At 45.5% G+C, this 21,851-nt stretch overlaps 1 protein-coding gene across 3 annotated transcripts in view; it reads left to right on the plus strand.

Annotated features, from left to right (window-relative positions):
• PRR5L (proline rich 5 like) overlaps positions 1–21,851 on the plus strand; it is an 83,000-nt gene that overhangs the window by 40,154 nt on the left and 20,995 nt on the right. For 2 of the 3 annotated variants that reach the window (XM_055423850.2, XM_055423849.2), the window contains exons 4-5: positions 1,727–1,775; positions 15,669–15,726. In XM_055423850.2, the coding sequence (XP_055279825.2) occupies positions 1,727–1,775; positions 15,669–15,726 (107 nt within the window). The remainder of the gene's footprint in view (positions 1–1,726; positions 1,776–15,668; positions 15,727–21,851) is intronic. The other variant, XM_088843255.1, reaches the window with a different exon arrangement.

Raw genomic sequence — 21,851 nt, forward strand, 5'->3', positions numbered from 1 at the left:
GTGAGCCCCAAAGATACACTTGAACAGCTCTGTTAGTAGTAGCTGACTGTGAGGACTTGTTTCCCCACTTTTTGATGAAGCTTGGCTCCTTCACCTGTGATTTTGAGACTTCCCAGAGGCCGTGAAGACCTTGCTGGGAGCCAGCAGCTGGAAGCAGCATCCCTGCCTCTTCCTGTCCCAGGGCCTCCCCCTGGGACCGCCCACTGGATTTCTGTGTCCGGTCTGAGAGATGCCTCCAGCCTCGAAGACCAGCAGGGACCCGCCTGCTCTTGGCCTGGTGACCGAGGAAGACTTCCCTGGTTCGGTCAAACCTGCCCACATGTCGGTGAACCTTAGGTTCTCTGGGTGGGGTGTCCTTCTGCTCTCTTGGATCAGAAAATGCAGTTCTCTTGGATCTCAAAATGCAGTGTCCACCACAGACACATCTTCGGTCCTGGGAAAAAGAAGGTATTTTCCTTGCTCAGTGTGGGTTTTCAGCATTCCAGGGTTCTTCCTGGTACAAAAGTTTAGGTCGTGGATGTTTCTTCTTCTTGTGACCCAATCTTGTTGTGTCTATCTTCTGCACCTTGTGGCATCTTGCTGTAATAACTTCCCGTTTATCCGACAAGTGGGAACGCATTGTTTTGAGGAGTTAAAATCCAGTTGGTGTGGTCAGAATTTTGAATGTTTGCTCCTTAGTAACCGTGGCTGATGGGATGCGTAAATAAAGTCGTTGGACGTTCTGAAGGCTTTCTTCTCTAGGGAACTCACTGGATTCCTGGCTTCAGCTTCCTAACCTTGTTTGGGTTAAATTAAAGCAGTAGCGATGGTCGCATGATTTGTCACAGGGAGAAGGAGGTCTGGTGCCAATACCCCCATTTTTCATTTTCTTTTTTTTTTTTTTTGGTAGCTCTTAAGGCTCTTTGAACTTATCTTGGGAGTGTATTGATTAACCTGCTGGCTCTTCATAACCCTCCCTGCAAAGATGTAAGCTTCTTGAGCACAGAAACCTCACCTGTTCTTGTTCTCTTCTGTACTCCTGGTGCTAGAACAATGTCTGGCACATAAAGGGCAGCTGAATGAATGTTGGTGCTGGATAAATAAAATAGATCCGTTCTCCCCTGAAGGACTTTTCAGCTGCTCGGGGATGGGCAGTGAGACCACTGAAACCATGGTACCTGAATATATTCTCCCATGAATTTTTGAGGCAAGACAGGGTAGAGTTATGCAAAAATGTTGAATTTGCAGAAGTTTGAATGTTAACTCTGCCACTGACTTATTTGGGAGAGTTAATTGCTCCCCCCACACATACTTTTCCATACTTGGATGAAGAATGTATGAAAAATGAAAAATGCATTTTAAACTAGGAAGTCTGAAAATATGGGGGAATTAACTGCACAGGTTGGTATTCCTCTTCCTTATCTTTTGCTGTATGTGAAGCAAGGCGCCCCGGCCTGCCTCCACCTCTATTAGAAATAGGGTCCCCTGTGGCTGCTCTCTGGAGATGCTTTACCCATGAAGTGAATGAAGGAGCAGAAGTCCCTCTAGGATTCCCATCCTCCCCCCATTCTCTAATAACCTTGGTGGGGGTAGGGCATTCCTAGGGCCTAGGAAGGCACACTCCCTTCCCAGGCCTGGCCTCAGCGCCTGTGTCGCTGGCAAGCACACCAATTCATCGTGCACCCGTGAACTGGACTCCAGGAGCTGTGGCATCAAGGACTGCTTGACGGTGTTTCTCTCTCTCCAGGAGGCTGCTGAAGAGTGAACTTGGATCATTCATTACAGACTATTTCCAGGTAAGTTCTGTGCATCTGAGCATGGGTTATATTTTGCACGTGGGTACATGGACCCTAAGGGATGACCGATATGGTACATGGGACATGCCTTCAACATTCAAAATGATGTATCCTGAGTTCCTACTATGTGCTGGGCACTGCAGTGCAGCCCTCCTGTGTGCTGGGCGTGGCAGTGCAGCGGCTGTGGAGGCATACAGGGCAAGTGTCCTTGCTCTTTTGGAGATTATAGTCTCAGGCAGCAGTTCTCAGGCTTTTCTGTCTCAGGAACCCCTTTATGTTTTTAAAAAACGATCATTTATTTGGATTAACTGTATCTTCACCATAATAGAAATTAGACATGCTAAACTTCACTGTGTGCCTTAATTCATTCAAATAATAAACCTACTGCATGTTAGCATTAATGACATTTTTATGAACAATAACTTTTTCAAACTAAATGTAGAAGTGTGGCATTGTTCTATCTGCCTGCAAATTTGCCTGCAGACTGGATCCTCGAATTGGCTTCATCATCAGTCTATTGTGATAATGCATGTCTGGAAAATATTGCACATAGTCTCTGGAAAATTCCACAGTACACTCATGGAGGATGCAAGGCAAATAACAGCTTAGTGTTGTTAAGAAAATCGTTTTGACCATGTGGAAGAGGTCTGGGTGATCCCCCAGGGGACCCTGAACCACACTTGGAGAACTGCTTCTCTACTGCCATTCCCTCCCACCCAGTGGATGGTACCTAATTGAGTGTAATGATATGTCCCTTTAGTCAAGTTCTTTCTTGTCATTAAGCCTCTCAGTCTGCTCTGTTAAAGGTAGAATTGAATCAGACAAGCTAACATGCCTCCTGCCTAGACACTGTTGTCATGCAGCTAGCGAACTCAAGACTCCAGGTTCAGTCACGGATGGTTTCTAACCCACTGGCATGAGCTGGCTTCCCGACTCCAGCCAAAGGCACGTGGTGGGACGGCGTGGGGAGGTGTCATGTAACTGAGTGGGTGACTTCCACGAAGTCCAAGCTGAGTGTCTGGGGCAAGCTACTTCATCTCTCTGTGCCTCAGTTTCCCCATCTGTAAAACGGAATTTAAAAAAAAATGATCTACCTTATAGGTCACTGCACGGTCCCCATGAAATAATGCATGCAAAGCCTGCAGCATGTAGTGTGAGAGGCAGCAGAGAGGAATGCTTAGAGCCATACTGCCTGGGTGCAGCGCCCAGCACAGCCACTTTCTAGCTGTGTGACCTTGGGAAGTCACTTTACCTCTCTTATTTTGTGTCTTGTTCTGCAAAAACAGGGGTCATAGAATGTAACCTTATAGGGCTCTTGTGAGGACTAAGGTAATTATTATTTGTTAAGTGTTCAAACAGTGATTAGTACAGAGTAAGACAGAATAATGTGTTCATTAAATATCTATATACTGTTGACCCTTGAACAACATGGGTTTGAATCACAAAGGTCCACTTGTACACAGGTTTGGTTTATTTTTTAATAGTAAATGCTATTGTACTGTAGGATCCATGGTTGGTTGAATCTGTGAATATCAAAGATCTTGGGAAGTGGAAGACTGACTATAAATTATATGCAGATTTTCAAGTACGTGGAGGGTTGGCTCCCCAAAGCCCCGCATGTTGTTCAAGGATCAGCTGTATACATATTCTTTATTCTAAAGTGTAATCCATCCGTTTTAATGGGAAATTGACATAAAAATCCATAACAAATTTGATTCAGGTTGGTGGTGTTATTCTGTGTCTCAGGTGAGCACACTTTTAAGACAGTATAAAGAGTTTGTAGGTTTTAAAAACAACATAGTCATCTTTTCATTTTTTTGCATAGACCAGGAAGCTTGAACTTTTATGTGCACTTTGAAAGAATGACAAAGTTGTTCCACACACCCACACACACACCAGAAAATGTCCACTTGGCCATTCTAAGTCTGGACGAAGGAAGACCCAACAGAAGCCCAGAATTCAGTCAGGTCAAAAGTCTCAGCAACTTGAAAGACAACCCCTGTCCAGGGAGAGACACAAACAAAGATTAAAGAAGAGATAATTAGTCACAAATGTGAATCATTTCAGTTGCCCTTGACTCAGAGGTCAGTCTTGTCCACACTCTCTTCTCATGCTGTCTCTAGGGACTGAGTTTTAAATCCCACTACAGAAGTGGCTTTTCAGTCCCTCCTGGAGAAACCTGCTGGCCCAGCTGCCTTCCTAATTGACATTTAAAATAGACAAGTTTCCGTGTGTGGTTTCAACCAGGTTTGAAGTGTCAGTCATTGCTTGGCTTTGGGGGCTCCCCCTTGGATGGGTGGGGGAGGGCTTTGGGGTGGGGATTTGTTTATCTGGGAAGCCCTGAGGTTTCGGGGGCAGTTAGTACTGCTTACAACGTGTGCCAGACACTTAACAGCTGGTAACCACGTGTCATGTTTTATCTAGAGCTTAATCAGAGAGACTGCTTGGTGACTATTGAGTCTATTTCTGGGGTTTTTTCATGATTTCAAATCTAGGTTTTTTCCTTAGTTTAAGGTGCTAGATTGGAACAAAGGCTATCCTAGACACTGTTTGTTTGTTAAAATGTAGGTTTTAGGTCTCATGTGAGCACAGAGCCATTTTTTAAAATGTGTTTGATTCTCTAGTCCCTAGAAATTACCTAGCACATAGTAGATGCCCAGTAAACTTTCTTGGGCTAAAGGAAGGGTTGTCCACCGTGGATACATGAGAGATTTGAGGAGGTGTATGCCATGGTATTGAGCAACCTTTGCCTTCGTGATGTTTCCTTATTTTCCTTTGGCACTTCTGATCCTGCCAGGGAAAGTCTTGGTTTGCGCCCTCGTGTCTGTTATACTTCTGCAAGACTTGGTGATCTTTGTTGTTTAAGGGAGAGAGAGCAGGTTTCAGACTTAGAGTGTTCATCCAGAAGCACTCTCTAATTAAAGTTAGGTAACATCGTTTAGTTTGCATTGAGTAGATCCTTGAGTTACATTCTATTTATGGTAAATGGGGTTGCTATGGTTTCTTTTTTAAACATATTTATATTTTGAAAAAGTGGATTGAGGGGAACTTCCCTCAGTTTTCTGGTGGTCCAGGGGTTAAGACTTCACTTTCTAATGCAGGGGTTTGGGCTCCTGGTCAGGGAGCTAAGATCTTACATGCCTTGGGCCAAAAAAACCAAAGCATAAAACAGAAACAATATTGTAACAAATTCAATAAAGACTTTTAAAATGGCCCACATTAAAAAAAATCTTTAAAGAACAGAAAAATGGATTGATTGAAGAAAACTAGTATACAGGAATAACAATGTAAGCGGCCCTGGCTGTGGCCAAGTGGTGATGTGGTTCAAGAGAGACTCAGGTTTGAAAAGTCCTTCGCCAGGCACCCTCGGTAATGTGCTGGTTTCAAAGCCACGCCGAGAATAGTTCTTCAGATGAAGAGGGAAATCCAGGAGGGAAGGAGGATAGAGGCAACCTCAGCCTTCACATTCAGTTGTCAGCTGTAGTTTTAAGAGGGACAGTCAGGATGGGCTCCAGAAAGAGCATCCCTCCAGACAGAAGGAGGGGGCACGGTCTGGGGACAAGTGAGGGAGGAAATCCGGGGGTGGACTGTTACAACCCATGTGCCATGGACATGGCTGTTGGGTAAGGTGACGAGTGGGCTCCTCTGTGTGGAGGATCAGATGACCACTCTCCCAAACATCTGTACCCAGCAGTGAGGTCTGCCTCCTGGTACCCAGAACCCCCAATCCAGAGATCACTGTTTGTAAAATCCATCACTGGGGCTCCGCTTTTGAAAGTGAACTTGTTCTCATTTTGCAGCTTTAAAAAAAAGATGGTCTTCAGGGAAGAATAATGAAAATGACCCGAGGGGAGGGCGGGGGGAACGCAGGTGGGAAAATGGTGCTTATCTTATGCCTGCACACAGAGAAGACAGCCCGTTTGATTGGCAAAAGCACAGATAGATTTCCAGAAGACACCGGCCAGAAAAAATCTTTGACATTTGCAGTATTGATTTTCTTTTTTCCTTGGTCTGTTTTGAATTGCGCCCAGCAGGAAAATTGGGGTTTCCGACAGGAACTCTATATCCTAGAGACAGCCCTTGGGGGTAATTGGTTTCTTTTAACTCTGGAAATGGATGATAGGAAATGCTCTGCATTTTTCTCTTAACTGATTAGGTACCTTGGTGGTTCGGGACGTGGGGATGGGAAGAGTGGCAGATAGCACTTTCTATGTTTCTGCATCTGCTGGCTGTGTTGTGTCTGTTGGAAGCTTTTCCTCAAGCCCAGAAAGTTAAATTATTTTTGGTGGAACCAGAGTTTTGCTTGATACAGAAACTCAATGTGTAGTCAGTGACTTTCAACAAGATTTGTTGTTTTTGTTTAGTCACTCAGTCGTGTCTGACTCTTTTGTGACCCTATGTATTGTAGCCCACCGGGCTCCTCTGTCCATAGGATTTTTCCCAGCAAGAATAATGATGTGGGTTGCCATTTTGTTCTCCAGGGGATCTTCCCAACCCAGGGACTGAGTCCAAGTCTCTTGCATCTTCTGCATTGGCAGGCAGATTATTTTCCACTGAGCCACCTGGGAAGCCCTTGAACAAGACGCTACCTAGCAAAAGGGGAAATTTGGCAACCACGCTTGTCAATAGGTCACAGATGGCCTAGTAGTGTGTGATATGAATGTTTCCATCTTCTGCTCATCTGTGAGTCCCAGGAGGCCAGTTTCCCACTAACTCACCATTATCAGAGAGGATTCCTCAAGGGCATGTGGCACGTGGCAGGAAGCTGAAGGAGAGACCCATAGAAGTGCAGGGCTGTAGATACATCCATACAGGTAATACAGAACATTATGTTAACCGAAGCCCTGAGTGGAAGGTAAAGGCTTAAAAGCAGGCCCAGAATAAATACGTTGTTTAGGTACAGAGACACGGCTTGTAAGAATCCAGAAAACTAGGGTGGAGAAATGATAAAGAGCAGGGGAAATAATTTTTGCAATTTCCAAACCAAATGGAATAGGGTACAAAAGTTTAAACTCATTTTTAATCCACTTGGGAAGGCCAGCGTGATTCCTGAAATGGAAAAAAGATCAATCAGGAGGGCTTCTCAGGTGGCGCTAGTGGTAAAGAACTAGCCTGCCATCGCAGGAGACATAAGTGACTCAGGTTCCATCCCTGGGTCGGGAAGATCCCCTGGAGGAAGAAATGATTACCCACTCCAGTATTTTTGCCTGGAGAATCCATGGACAGAGAAGCCTGGTGGACTACAGTCCATAGGGTCACAAAATGGTGGATATGACTGAAGCAACGCAGGTAGTGAGGGACAGTTCCCATATACTGCTTTGAAGGTGAAATTGGAGCCAGGATCCAGAGGGGCTTTGAACAAGAGGAGCTGAACTCCAGGATGAAGGTGGGAGAGATGGGGAGAGGATGATGTCTTTAGGTGAGGAGGTCATTAGAGCTTGGATTTTGAATTTGGCCAGCTCTTGGGAGAGAGGCCTTACTTATATACAGAGTCTATGAACACTGGGCTGGCCTAACGCTTCCCTTGGCTGCTGAGAAGGGAGAGCAAAAGTTGGCATAGTCTGGGGGCTTCCAGGAGGACCCTTGGCTCTTTCAGGCTGCCTTCTGTGGGGTTGCCCACAAGCCAGCAGTTACCTTCCAGCCGCTTTGCTGTGCTTAATCTCCTTGGCAATTACTTGAATTTTATGCAATTATTTGAATATTTTTATTGGACTTTCCTCCAATTTCATGAAGATAAATGGAAAAATGAGTCTTGAAATGGATAACCATAAATCCTAATATAAGTGAGAGAAAGGTGGAAATCTGTGGACATGCTGAAACAGCAACTCTTTAGCCTCATCAGACAAGGTTATTACAGGTCCAACTGTTAAAGAAGGAACATGTATGTACCAAATGCTGCAAATGTATCACCCGAAGATGAGCTCCAAAAATGAGGTGTAGTTAGGGATTTCATCATCTAATGCTCTATGGGAACGGAACTCCCCCTTATAACACGTCAGTGTCTTGTTCCACATGCGTACGTGTTTTTGGAAACCCATTATGGATGAAATTGGGTGACTCGGCTGGGAATGGCAGGAGACGGGTTTAGGGAACCAGTGTGAGAAGGGATGGAATTCAGAGGTAGATGCTGGACCCATGGAAACATCTAGCACTTCAGTGGCCTGAGAAGTAAAGACCGAGGTGGGAAGGCTGAAGAGAATTTGTTAGACTTGGAAAGCAGCAGGGGGCCTTGCTCTGAGGCTGTTTTACAACTAAAGGAAGACAAAAATAACCATCATCGTAACAAAAGCTAATATTTTCCAACATTTACGTGTCAGGCATTGTTCTAAGCTGTTGGTTCTCAAAGTGTGGTTCAGACCTGCATTTTCAGCCTCACCTGAGAACGTGTCAGATAAAAAAGTCCTCAGGCCCCTCCTCAGATGAACTGAATCAGAAACTGGGGTTGCGGCCCAGCAGTTTGTGTTTTAGCAAGTCCTTGGTGATTCTCGTGTGCGCTCAGGTCTTGAGAACTGACCTGAGAACCATTCCTGCACTAAAGTCATGCAGTCCTCCTGAGAGCTGATGAGAAAATTTTCATTGTTATTGTTTAGCATGTATTGCAGCTGAACCTGGGGAAAGAGAGGTTATCCACTATCATTCAGCTTGTAAAAGACAGCGTGCATGCTAAGCCGATTCAGTCGTGTCTGACTTTTCATGACCCCAAGGACTGTAGCCCGCCAGGCTCCTCTGTCCATGGAATTTTCCAGGCAAGAATACTGGAGTGGGTTGCCATGCCCTCCTCCAGGGGATCTTCCCGACCCAGGGATCATACCCCGTGTCTATTATGTCTCCTGCATTGGCAGGCTGGTTCTCTACCACTAGCGCCACCTGGGAAGCCCAGTAAAAGGTAGAGCGTAGATCAAACCCAAGCCATCTGGCCACGGGAAAAAATCGTTTGGATTATATACTTTAAGTGTTAAAAATGCCCTGGAGACATCCCCTGAAAAACCCCAGGGAAGAGAAATTTCAATGCTTTTAAATTTTTTTTTATATTTTCAGTATCTAGCAAAACAGACATGGGACTGTTTTCCTGCTTCCTCATAAAATAACTTGAAAAAAGCCCCAGTTCACCCTTTCAGTGAATTTTACCAATGAAATCATGCTAAATGAAGAATTAGCATTTGTACCAGGTTTTAAATTGTCTTCAGTCTCCCATCTGGGGCTTTCTGTCTGGTCTCATCACTCCTACACATTGGTTTATTAAGAACTCTCTGGGCCTGGGGGTGAGTTTTGTTTATAAGACTTTTTATTGCTTATCTAGGAAGACATCCAGGTTCACAGGAAATGTAGACATCATTGGAGATGATGGCTGTACTTTCAAAGTCACAAAAGGGGGAAAAAATGGAGGTGGCCCAAGAATCCATCATTGGCTTGATGCCAGCGATAGCTTCTATAGACATTGCTGCCCCTGGAAACAAATGCCTGGACTAGAATTATCGGTTAATACAAGTTCTTGGTAGGCAGAGTGACATACTGCCAAATCCTTCTGGGGTAGGAAAGAATGTCTTATCTGGGAATAGAATAAATCTGAGAGCCAGATGTGTGCCTTGCTGGATATAGAATATGGTTGGGAAGATCCCCTGGAAGAGGGCTTGGCAACCCACTCCAGTATTCTTGCTTGGAGAATCCCATGGACAGAGGAACCTGGCTACAGTCCATGGGGTCTCACAGAGTTGGACACGACTGAAGTGACCTAGCACAGCGGAGAGGGAGGCCCCAGGAAAGCCCTTTCGGAGAGGCAGAAGTTGAGAAGTTGTTAGCAGGATTGGGCAGCAGCAATGACCCAGACAAATGAAAGTTTTGGTGGAACCCAGTTACATAGCCTGAAATTGCCAAGCCAACCTCCCCACCATATCTGAACCAGATGAATCTCATCTATTTTCCTTTGTAGGCAAGGGCATTAAAAACCTCTCCAACTGACAGGGCAGAAGAGTGTGATGCCTAAAAACAACAGCCTTTCTGCCAGGAAGGTCTGAATCCCAGTCCTTACCAGAACACTTTCTGGCTGTGTGAATGTAGGCATATTACCTAGCCTCTCTGAAACTCAGTTTTCTTAGTGATAATCTAGCTGTAATCACAGTATCTACTCCAAAAGATTGTTGCCAGTTACTAGAGGAGATGACATATATCAAGTGCTTTGTGTAATACAAAGTGAGCCATCAAGGAATGATAGCTGTTCACCTTAGCATTTTTTTTTTTTAAATCATCATTGCTGAAGTAAAACAGAGTCATATGCTGGGGAAAAGATTTGGGCTTTGGATTCCAACCAACCTGGATGCAAGTTCTGGTCTCACATTTGCTAGTTGCTTCTCTGAACCTCAGGGCTTCCCTAATAGCTCAGTTGGTAAAGAACCTGCCTGCAATGCAGATGACCGTGTTTTGATTCCAGGGTCGGAAAGATCTGCTGGAGAAGGGATAGGCTACTCACTCCAGTATTCTTGGGCTTCTCTTGTGGCTTAGCTGGTAAAGAATCTGCTTGCAGTGCGGGAGATCTGGGTTCAGTCCCTGGGTTGGGAAGATCCCCTGGAGAACGGAAAGGCTACCCACTCCAATATTCTGGCCTGGAGAATTCCATGGACTGTATAGTCCGCGGGGTCGCAAAGAGTTGGACATGACAGAGCAACTTTCACTTTCACATCTCTGATCCTCAGTTCTTCTGTATAAAGGGCATCAGTTTGTGGCAACGGTACAGTGAGATCATGCATTCTAAGGGTACAATACAGTGCCTGACAAAGAGTAAAAACCAGTGTTATCCCTACTGTCATTCTTTCTATTCTTACTGCCATCACCACTGCTGAAGCACTAGAAGCAATGGATGGTTAGCAGCCTCAAGCATTTACAGAGCTCCTACCTTGTGTGGGAGTAGCGTCGTTCACCCCAGCTCCTAGCTTGTTGGTTCTTCATTTTCCTGAGTACTTCTGGCCAGGTCAGGGAGCAGCCCTACAGTTGTCACAGGCCCACTCTCTCCTCTGTCCTTCCCAACTCCTTCTGCCCACCCTCCAGGATTACCCAGGATGAGCTCAATCTTTTCAACCCACTGAGGAGTGCATAGTTTTGGATACTTTTCTACAGACATCCTTGTGTTTTGCTGCATTTTTTCCTTGGAGCCTTGTTCTTCCTTTGGCAGCCCATTTTCACCATCTTCATAAACACAGGTCAGCTGTTTTTTTTTTTTTTTCTTTTGGATTCTCTGCCACTTCATTAGAGGGCTATGTATTCCCTGTCCAAGTTCATTTATGGGGGCTGCATTAAGTAACAACTGGCTCATTTCCTAGGTGGCTGCTATTGAATATAACTGGTTTTTTGGCTCAAAGCCTTTGGGTTGGGAGGTGATGGGGTTGGTGCCATTGGGCAGGGAGTGGGACAAGAGGAAAGTCGGGATCTTCTCCAGCTCTGTTCCCGTACAGACATTTTCTCAGCACCTTCTAGAGTCTGGTGTTTATCTGGTGCTGGGAATACTGGCAGGTGAGGCCGGGGGAACAGACACTTAGAAAGACAAGATAGCTCTCTGAACCCAGGCTGTTTTTCTCTTCTTTTTTCTTTAAATCTCAGCCATTTTGAGCCACACAGATGTCTAGTTGGCATGTCCTTAGGTGAAGTGATCAGCATACAGGGTGGGCTTCATCATTAGCAGGTACAGAATGCAAATGTGATTGCCACCAGGGCGTGGAAGGCACTTCCCTTCCCATGGACCTGCAGCTGCAACCCACCATGGACAGGGGACCCCCAAGATTTATAACCTTCATGGTCTTGGTACATAGATCAGGGGTGGTCAAGAGGCCCCCACTGAGTCACCAGCACTCGAGCCAGAGCTCTGCCAGCCCACGGCATGGAGGTCTGCCGCCTGGCTTTCTGCAAGATGCTGTAAGGCACCAGGGCCTGGGCCTCCACTGACGCGACCCTGTCATCACCTTAGGAGTAGGATGACAGCGGTGGTAGGACAGGGTAGGGGGGATTGGCAGGGCAAGGAACAGCTGGGGGTGGGAAGCAGGGACCTAAAAACCCCTACTGGGGTGGCTGTAGGAGACAAGACCACAAGTGAGCCTAAGTGAAGCCCCTGGGGTGAGCTCCATTGCCCTGTCAGCCTATTCTTTAAAAAAAACACAGATTCAAAAATAAAAATATTATGAAGTGAGGAAGGCAACTGCAGAGCATAAGTCCTTTCAAAGCACCAGGACCTTAGGATTACAGGGCCCTTTGGATCTAAGGGGGCCTGGTTGATTACAGTTCCCAGGAGAGCAAGTGACTGGCTCCGTTTGAGACTCAGGTGGGGCGCACGGTGGGCACCTGGCCAATCAGCGCAGCCGGAGATGCAGGCTGGGTTCAAAGGGCTCAAGCATGCAAGAGGGGGCCGAGTGCCACTAAGGAGGTGGCGGGCGATGCTCCAGAGAGGTGGGGCTGAGGGCCAGGCTAGCCCAAAAGATCCGAATTCAGTTCAGTTCAGTTCAGTCGCTCAGTCGTGTCCGACTCTTTGCGACCCCATGAATCACAGCACACCAGGCCTCCCTGTCCATCACCAACTCCCAATAAAAGATGGAGATTCTACTTCTAGCTGCAGTTTATTCAACTGTAAAATGAGAGCAAAATCTACAAAGCCTAGGAGTAAAAATGCTTTCTTTAAGACGCTTTTGAAAGGTGCTTTAGCTTTCTGGAAAATGGGTCCAACCTAAAAAATTATTGAAACTGTGTGTGACCATTTGATTCGGACCACAGAGCTGGGGAGAGGCGAGAATGACTAGATGATTCTGAAGGCCCCTTCTCACCTCAGGTTTTTGTTCAGTTCAGTTCATAAAACTCTTATTTTAGTCTAAGCCACAGAATTTCTGTGCTATGTATCATGAGAAATTTAACAAGAATGTTTTCTTTTCCATTTCTTCCATAATATACAAATGACTTCCTTAGTTTTAAAAAAATTTTCCCCCAAATGTTGCCTTGTAGGGGGAAGACCTGGAAAAGAGCAGGAAGGAGAGCCTATGCCATTTTTTAAAGTTTGTCTAGTAAGATGCAAAGTAGTTTTCATCCTATGAAGAAAATGCCATTTGTAAAATAAGAGCAAAATGTACAAACGCCTAAGGGTGTTAGAATGTTGGCTTCCCAGATGGCTCAGTGGTCAAGAATCCACCTGCCAATGCAGGAGACCCAGGAGACTTGAGTTCAGTCCCTGGGTTGGGAGGGTTCCCTGGAGTAGGAAATTGCAACTCATCCAAGTATTTATGCTTGGAAAGTTCTATGGACAGAGAAGCCTGGTGGGCTACAGTCACAATGAGTAGGACATGACTGAGCACACAGCCTATTGCAGATTAGAATTTTAGGGACTTACATCACTTTCTCTCTTCTTAAAAACATTCTACCTCTTACCTTGATTTCTTAAAAACAAAAATGGTGTGTAACATCCAAACAGGCAATATGTACTCAGTGAATATTTATTAGCTTCTACCATGTTTTGGAGAAGAAAATGGCAACCCACTCCAGTATTCTTGCCTGGAAAATCCCATGGGTGGAGGAGCCTGGTAGGCTAGAGTCCATGGGGTCGCACAGAGTTGGACACGACTGAGCAACTTCACCATGTTTTAAGCATTGTGGTAACCTAAATTACACGGTCTTCACCCCTGAGAACCTACAATCCTGACACATGGGATAGATTGACTATTATTGACTCAACCTGGACTAGGCTTTTATTTCTCTCGGTGCCTTGGACACCCCCCACCTTTTAAATGTAAATAATTACAGTGCAGGAACATAATTATGAAACCTGCATCACAGGGAGGAGTCTCTTGTACATTTGGAGGTAAATCTCAGAAACTTGAAATTAAGGAGGATTTGTGGCTGTTTTGGAAGAAGGCTGGGGTATCCGTGTTGGCAGTGGAGGTGGTGATGGAGAGCAAGGCAGCAGGACTCCTCGCACAGAGCACCCGGGGACATCCTAAGACCATCCTATGGGCCAATGAAAGGGACCAAGGCACAGACTTCAGGCCTGAGTTGGGATTTTGGCTCAGAGCCATTTGGTGGGGGTTGGTTACATCTGGAAACACCTGTGCCATCCATTCCTGCCCAGCTAAGGTGGCACAGATTCCCGATTTTGATCATCTCAGTTTGGTGCTGTGATGTTTTTCTTGCTTCTGGGATTCGTGTGCTTGGTGGAAGGTAGAGGACACAGAGTTTGACCTTCATTATTTGTCTGTTCCGTAATTCCTAGGAAAGGAATTGATCTTTTTCCCTTTAACAGAGTTGGTGGACTCCTATAGGACGTCACTGTAACTTTGATCTGGGGTTCCATCTTGAAACTAAATGGTGGCTAATTACTTTTCAAATTAGGTTATAGCTTGGAAATTTTAATTGGGTCTATAAAATTCCATATATATGTATTAGTCACAGGAATGTGATAGTGCCTTTGATAAACTGCTTTAATATGTTTGATGTAGGTGCATTCATTATTGAATCTCTTTACCCGCCTGTCCTTTTGTGAAGATAGTTGGGTTAAGAGAGCAACTATTGTTGTCACTGCCCATTACCACTGATTACTGTGTGTGTGTGTGTGCGCGCGCGTGTACGTGTGTGTGTGTATATGTATTTAATCTTTTGACTGTGCCGCACATCATGTGGAATCTTAGTTCCCCAACCAGGGATCAAACCCACGCCCACAGCATTGGCAGCTCGGAGTCTTAACCACTGGACCACCAGGGAAGTCCCTGTGTGTATATTTATAATGATTATTATAAGAACTTTATGATATTGCTAGTGTGATGCTATTTTACAGCTGAGGGGCTTAGGACTCAGGAAAGGAAGCCCAAGATCACACAGCTAGAAAGTGGCTGAGCTGGACTTGAACACCTGTCTGATCTTTCCTCTCTGCCATGTATGCTCTCACCATCATGGTAACATGGTTTTAGGGTTTTCTAAAGGAGAACACTAAGAAATGCATAGGTTTTTGATAGGATATATACCACTGTGGATCCCCCACGCCATAAGCATAGGCCTTTGATAATCTAAAGATGTGAGGTAAGTGGTGAGGCATTTCTGAGATTCTGTGACCTTTAGAAAAGCTGCCTGCATTGTGTGGGACCATTTGTAGCCTTTTGATGGAAGAAGGGGATCTGGGTGGGAAGACCTGCTGGAAGGCAGCAAGGCAGAGTAGAAAGAACATGGCTGGTGGAGCCAGGAATGGGAGCCAGGAATGGAGTTCCCACAGGAGCTTGTCTATTGTGGGCAAGTCTACCCTAACCATTGGTAAAGTCAGGGGGTTATAGCACCAACTTGATCAGATTATTGGGAGGGTCAGAATTAGATGAGACGAAGAATAAATATCCTGTGATGTCTGCAAAACACCCAACAGTTGTTAGTTGCATTTGCAAAGGGACTTCATCTTACTCTGTCTTCCCACAAGTTTCTCATGCACACGCTCACAGGGACACATACTCACTGCCGCTGAAAATTTTGCAGGCGGTCTCTTTCATGCTAGCTTGAGAAACCGTCAGTTTGTATAAAAAGTCTATCATTTCTGCATAATTTCCCATTGCCTGCATGCTCCACTTTCTAAGTTTATATGAAGGGCTCAAAGGACATTGGGTGTCCACCCTAGTCCTTCCAGACAGTCCAGCCAAGCTTGCGGTCACGCCTTCTTTGGTTGGAGGGATGGGAATGCTGGTTGGGTTTGGCTTTTGTCTCCTTCCTTTGTGACGGACTGTCTCACTGACTCCTCCCAAAGCCTCAGCCTTCCTAGAGGACCAAAGGCTTCTTTAGCCTGTGGAGGCATGACAGTGTCCAAGTGCCTAGAGCTCCATGCCTTCACCTGCCTAGAGTGGACAAGGGTTAGTCACGCAGTGAAGTCTTGTGTCCTCTGTTCTCTTTTGGCAGAACCAGCTTCTAGCAAAAGGACTGCTGTTCGTGGAGGAGAAGATCAAGCTGTGTGAAGGCAAGTACAAGGCAGCCCCCATCTGGTGGGAACTCTGACTCAGCCTTTGATGCTTGGACAGCTGAAATGAGTCTGTCCAAGAGAGGCAGGCTCCAAGCGCGTGAGTCACCCCAGCTACCTCTTCTCCAGCTAGGCGGCAGCGTTTCAGTTTGAGTCAGCCACTCCTGGCAGTGCAAGTCAGACTGTTTGAGAAATGAGGGGGAATTAGGGTGGCCTCTTGGGAGACCCCCTTAAGGGCTGGTTTTCACAAGATGCATGCCAGGGGTCTCCTTTGAAGGAATACATTATACTGTAGATCCTGTTCCCTCTGGTCTGATCCAGGATATTTCCTATTGACCTTTGTACTGTTTCTTGGACTTCCTGGTGGCTCAGATGGTAAAGAATCTGGCTGTAATTTGGGAGATCTGGGTTCGATTCCTGGGTTGGGAAGATCCCCTGGAGAAGGGAATGGCTACCCTCTCCAGTATTCTGGCCTAGAGAATTCCATGGACCAAGGAGCCTGGCAGGTTACAGTCCATGGGGTCACAAAGAGTCAGACACGACTGAGCAGACTTTCACTGTTTCTTGAGGTCTTATCCGTCAGATGGTCCACTCATTTGAGGGAGACTAAGAAGGCACCCACTCAGTGGGGTAAGATTCAATAAACAAAAGAAAAATTTCCCAGTCTTAAAAGATTCTAGAGTCTAACTGATAGAAAGGCATTGAATGGAGCTGGGAGCTGGAATGAAGGCAAGAGTTGGCTGATAGACCCCTTGGCTCCACTGATGGTTACTGTCAGCTCCTGTCAACGTGGATCCTGATTGTAGCTTGCCACCTACTTCTTGGGTGACTTGTGGCGTTTCTCATCTCTTTGAGTCTTGGTTTTTCAAATAATGTTTTAAATGATAAAATGGAGCTAGGGATTGTAGGGGATATAGGAGTAGAACCAGCATAGTGCTGTCCCTGGCACATAGTAGGTGTGCACACTGGTTCCTTCTCTTTTTTCTACTCCAGCCTAGAGACCTCTATCTATTGATCAAGTTTACTTCTAGATTCAGATGTAGACCATCCCTCTTTCTCTTCCCCTTCTCTGGGAAAGACACTTGTGTCCAGTGTTGTGTCTCCTAGAAAGACAAAGTAGGAAAAAAAAATGAAAAATTGACCCTGGAAAGTCCCAGGGCCTGGCACACAGTGAGTGCTCACCAAAACTTTGAAAAACCAGAGGTTCGAAATTAACCTTTGTCTACTCAAGAGTTGACTGAACCTGCAGCTTTGTTTCCCTCGAATGCAATTACATTGAGAGCTTCATGGCCTTTTTGTATTTTGGAGTGGTGCTAGTACCCAGGCGTGAAAGGTGGGTGGCTTCTAGGTCTTCAACCACATTGTTTGTAAGTCATCTGGTGAGTTTTTTCATGCTCCTGGAAATGTGGATAACCAGAGTTATGAACGAGATCCTGAGCAAAAGTAGAGATTCAGAGGACTTTAAAAGGGAAAGTTGACGGTCTCTCACCCACGTGATACTCAACAGAGCTACATTCAGAGTGAAAACTCAGGCTCAGAGCTTGATAGGAGAAACAAGAGCATGCATGTTTCTGTGTTTTTGCACCAAAGCGCGACTGGAGGGCAGTGGGCCGGGATGTTCTTGCTGGGTCCCTTCTTGTCCTGCGTATTGGGTGGCAGGGTCTTCTGCACAGTGAAGGTGCTCCTACATCTTCAACCAGAACACGTTTACATGTTAATTTTGTATGTTATAACTCCAAGAAACATTTTATTGGATGAAAGTGTTCTGCTATAAAATCAAGTGTGGAATCTGTCTTATCATTGAATAACCTGTACTTTATCAACCTGACTTGTACACATCCACCCTGACTGATGGCTGCAGAAGGGACAGAGGCTATGTGGTTCTCTTTCATAGGCAGAATATGCCTTGTTAGTTTCAGTAATCTTTTCTAGAGCTTTAGTGACCTTGGCTTTAAAGACTTTCTCAGACGTATTCTGCACACCTCTGGTGATCTAAACCTCTGTGGCAATTAGAGGACAGTTTTTAATAAGATAATCATCTAGAAGCTTCCATCCAGACCCCTTTCATCTTTGTAGGGGACTAAGCCCTTAACCTGGGGGCTGTTCTTGGAGGTGGAGTCACCTCCTCCCATTAATTCTTTCCTCCCCAGGCTACTCTGTTTAGCTTGTCTCTCTGATGTTCTTCTCTGAACACTTTCCAAAACCTCCATTCCTCTCTGAAGTTTGCAGCCGACAATTACACCCAGGTTCCCAGGAGAGGCACCTTCCCGTTGCCAGGTTGAATGATGACTGCATGTGCCAATGAGTATTCCGTCTTGGAGGTGAAGGGAAGAAAGTAGGAGTAGAACTGAGCAGCAGGTTTTTCTGTCCACCTTTCTAATTGGCAGGGCTTCTGCTTGTCTCTGTGATGGAAGGCTCAGGGTAAGGGCCATCAGTAAAGGAGCTGGCACAGCCTTTTCTCCTTTGAGACACTCTTTCAAAGTGTTGGGGTTCATGCTGGTTTTAGGCACCAGCTTGACCTAATGTTTCAGACTGTCCTCTTGATTTCCTGACTCCTCCTTGCAGTGAACTAGCAAACCTGCCTTTGAAAAGAGGATGGTGACTGATTGATTCATTCAGACATTTATTATCTACTATACCAGGTGCTTTGCTAGGTGCTGAGAACACAGTGGTGAACAAAACTTCAGTTCAGTTCAGTTCAGTTCAGTCGCTCAGTCGTGTCCGACTCTCCGCGACCCCATGAATCACAGCACGCCAGGCCTCCCTGTCCATCACCAACTCCCGGAGTACACTCAAACTCATGTCCACAGAGTCGGTGATGCCATCCAGCCATCTCATTCTCCGTCGTCCCCTTCTCCTCCCGCCCCCAACCTTTCCCAGCATCAGAGTCTTTTCCAGTGAGTCAACTCGTCGCATGAGGTGGCCAAAGTATTGCAGTTTCAGCTTTAGCATCAGTCCCTCCAATGAACATCCAGGATTGATCTCCTTTAGAATGGACTGGTTGGATCTCCTTGCAGTATAAGGGACTCTCAAGAGTCTTCTCCAACACCACAGTTCAAAAGCATCGATTCTTCGGCGATCAGCCTTCTTCACAGTCCAACTCTCACAACCATACATGACCACGGGAAAAACCATTGCCTTGACTAGACGGACCTTGGTTGGCAAAGTAATGTCTCTGCTTTTTAATATACTATCAAGGTTGGTCATAACTTTCCTTCCAAGGAGCAAGCGTCTTTTAATTTCATGGCTGCAATCAGCATCTGCAGTGATTTTGGAGCCCAAAAAAACAAAGTCTGACACTGTTTCCACTGTTTTTCCATCTATTTCCCATGAAGTGATGGGACCAGATGCCATGATCTTTGTTTTCTGAATGTTGAGCTTCAAACCAACCTTTTCACTCTCCTCTTTCACTTTCATCAAGAGGCTTTTGAGTTCCTCTTCACTTTCTGCCATAAGGGTAGTGTCATCTGCATATCTGAGGTTATTGATATTTCTCCCAGCAATCTTGACTCCAGCTTGTGCTTCTTCCAGCTCAGCGTTCCTCATGATGTACTCTGCATATAAGTTAAATAAGCAAGGTGACAATATACAACCTTGACGTACACCTTTTCCTATTTGGAACCAGTCTGTTGTTCCATGTCCAGTTCTAACTGTTGCTTCCTGACCTGCATACAGGTTTCTCAAGAGGCAGGTCAGGTGGTCTGGTATGCCCATCTCTTTCAGAATGTTCCACAGTTTATTGTGATCCACACAGTCAAAGGCTTTGGCATAGTCAATGAAGCAGAAATAGATGTTTTTCTGAAACTCTCTTGCTTTCTCCATGATCCAGCGGATGTTGGCAATTTGATCTCTGGTGCCTCTGCCTTTTCTAAAACCTGCTTGAACATCTGGAAGTTCACGGTTTACATATTGCTGAAGCCTGGCTTGGAGAATTTTGAGCATGACTTTGCTAGCGTGTGAGATGAGGGCAATTGTTCGGTAGTTTGAGCATTCTTTGGCATTGCCTTTCTTTGGGATTGGAATGAAGACTGACCTCTTCCAGTCCTGTGGCCACTGCTGAGTTTTCCAAATCTGCTGGCATATTGAGTGCAGCACTTTCACAGCATCATCTTTCAAGACTTGTAATAGCTCAACTGGAATTCCATCACCTCCACTAGCTTTGTTCGTAGTGATGCTTTCTAAGGCCCACTTGACTTCACATTCCAAGATGTCTGGCTCTAGGTCAGTGATCACGTTATCGTGACTATCTTGGTCGGGAAGATCTTTTTTGTACAGTTCTTCTGTGTATTCTTGCCACCTCTTCTTAATATCTTCTGCTTCTGTTAGGTCCATACCATTTCTGTCCTTTATCGAGCCCATCTTTGCATGAAATGTTCCCTTGGAATCTCTAATTTTCTTGAAGAGGTCTCTTGTTTTTCCTATTCTGTTGTTTTCCTCTATTTCTTTGCATTGATCACTGAGGAAGTCTTTCTTATCTCTCCTTGCTATTCTTTGGAACTCTGCATTCAGATGCTTATATCTTTCCTTTTCTCCTTTGCTTTTCGCTTCTCTTCTTTTCACAGCTATTTGTAAGGCCTCCTCAGACAGCCATTTCGCTCTTTTGCATTTCTTTTCCATGGGGATGGTCTTGTTCCCTGTCTCCTGTACAATGTCACGAACCTCCATCCAGAGTTCATCAGGCACTCTATCTATCAGATCTAGTCCCTTAAATCTATTTCTCACTTCCACTGTATAATCATAAGGGATTTGATTGAGGTCATATCTGAATGGTCTAGTGGTTTTCCCTACTTTCTTCAATTTAAGTCTGAACTTCGCAATAAGGAGTTCATGATCTGAGCCACAGTCAGCTCCTGGTCTTGTTTTTGCTAACTGTATACAGCTTCTCCATCTTTGGCTACAAAGAATATAATCAATCTGATTTCGGTGTTGACCATCTGGTGATGTCCATGTGTAGAGTCTTCTCTTGTGTTGTTGGAAGAGGGTGTTTGCTATGACCAGTGAATTCTCTTGACAAAACTCTATTAGTCTTTGCCCTGCTTCATTCCGTGCTCCAAGGCCAAATTTGCCAGTTACTCCAGGTGTTTCTTGACTTCCTACTTTTGCATTCCAGTCCCCTAGAATGAAAAGGACATCTTTTTTGGGTGTTAGTTCTAAAAGGTCTTGTAGGTCTTCATAGAACCGATTAACTTCAGCTTCTTCAGCATTACTGGTTGGGGCATAGGCCTGGATTACTGTAATATTGAATGGTTTGCCTTGGAAACGAACAGAAATCATCCTGTCATTTTTAAGATTGCATCCAAGTACTGCATTTCGGACTCTTTTGTTCACCATGATGGCTACTCCATTTCTTCTAAGAGATTCCTGCCCACAGTAGTAGATATAATGGTCATCTGAGTTAAATTCACCCATTCCAGTCCATTTTAGTTCACTGATTCCTAGAATGTCGACGTTCACTCTTGCCATCTCCTGTTTGACCACTTCCAATTTGCCTTGATTCATGGACCTAACATTCCAGGTTCCTATGCAATATTGCTCTTTACAGCACCGGACCTTGCTTCTATCACTGGTCACATCCACAACTGGGTATTGGTTTTGCTTTTGCTCCATCCCTTTATTCCTTCTATAGTTATTTCTCCACTGAGCTCCAGTAGCATACTGGGCACCTACCGACCTGGGGAATTCCTCATTCAGTATCCTATCATTTTGCCCTTTGTCACTGTTCATGGGGTTCTCAAGGCAAGTATACTGAAGTGGTTTGCCATTCCCTTCTCCAGTGGACCACATTCGGCTGTGGTCCATGTGATCAGATCGGCTAGTTTCCTGTGATTATGATTTCAGTTTGTCTGCCCTCTGGTGCCCCCTAGCAATACCTACCGTCTTATTTGGGTTTCTCTTACCTTGGTCGTGGAAAATCTCTTCACAGCTGCCCCAGCAAAGTGCAGCTGCTGTACCTTACCTTGGACGAGGGGTATCTCCTCAAGGCCGCCCCTCCTGACCTTGAACGTGGAGTAGCTCCTCTCGGCCCTCCTGCGCCAGCGCAGCCACTGCCTGTTGGACGTGGGGTAGCTCCTCTCGGCCGCCGGCCCTGGCCTCAGGCGTTGGGTAGCTCCTCACGGCCGCACCTC

This window comes from Moschus berezovskii, chromosome 14, assembly GCF_049115385.1.
Source record: "Moschus berezovskii isolate FMDL1 chromosome 14, NW_MosBer_1.0, whole genome shotgun sequence".
NCBI lineage: Eukaryota > Metazoa > Chordata > Mammalia > Artiodactyla > Moschidae > Moschus > Moschus berezovskii.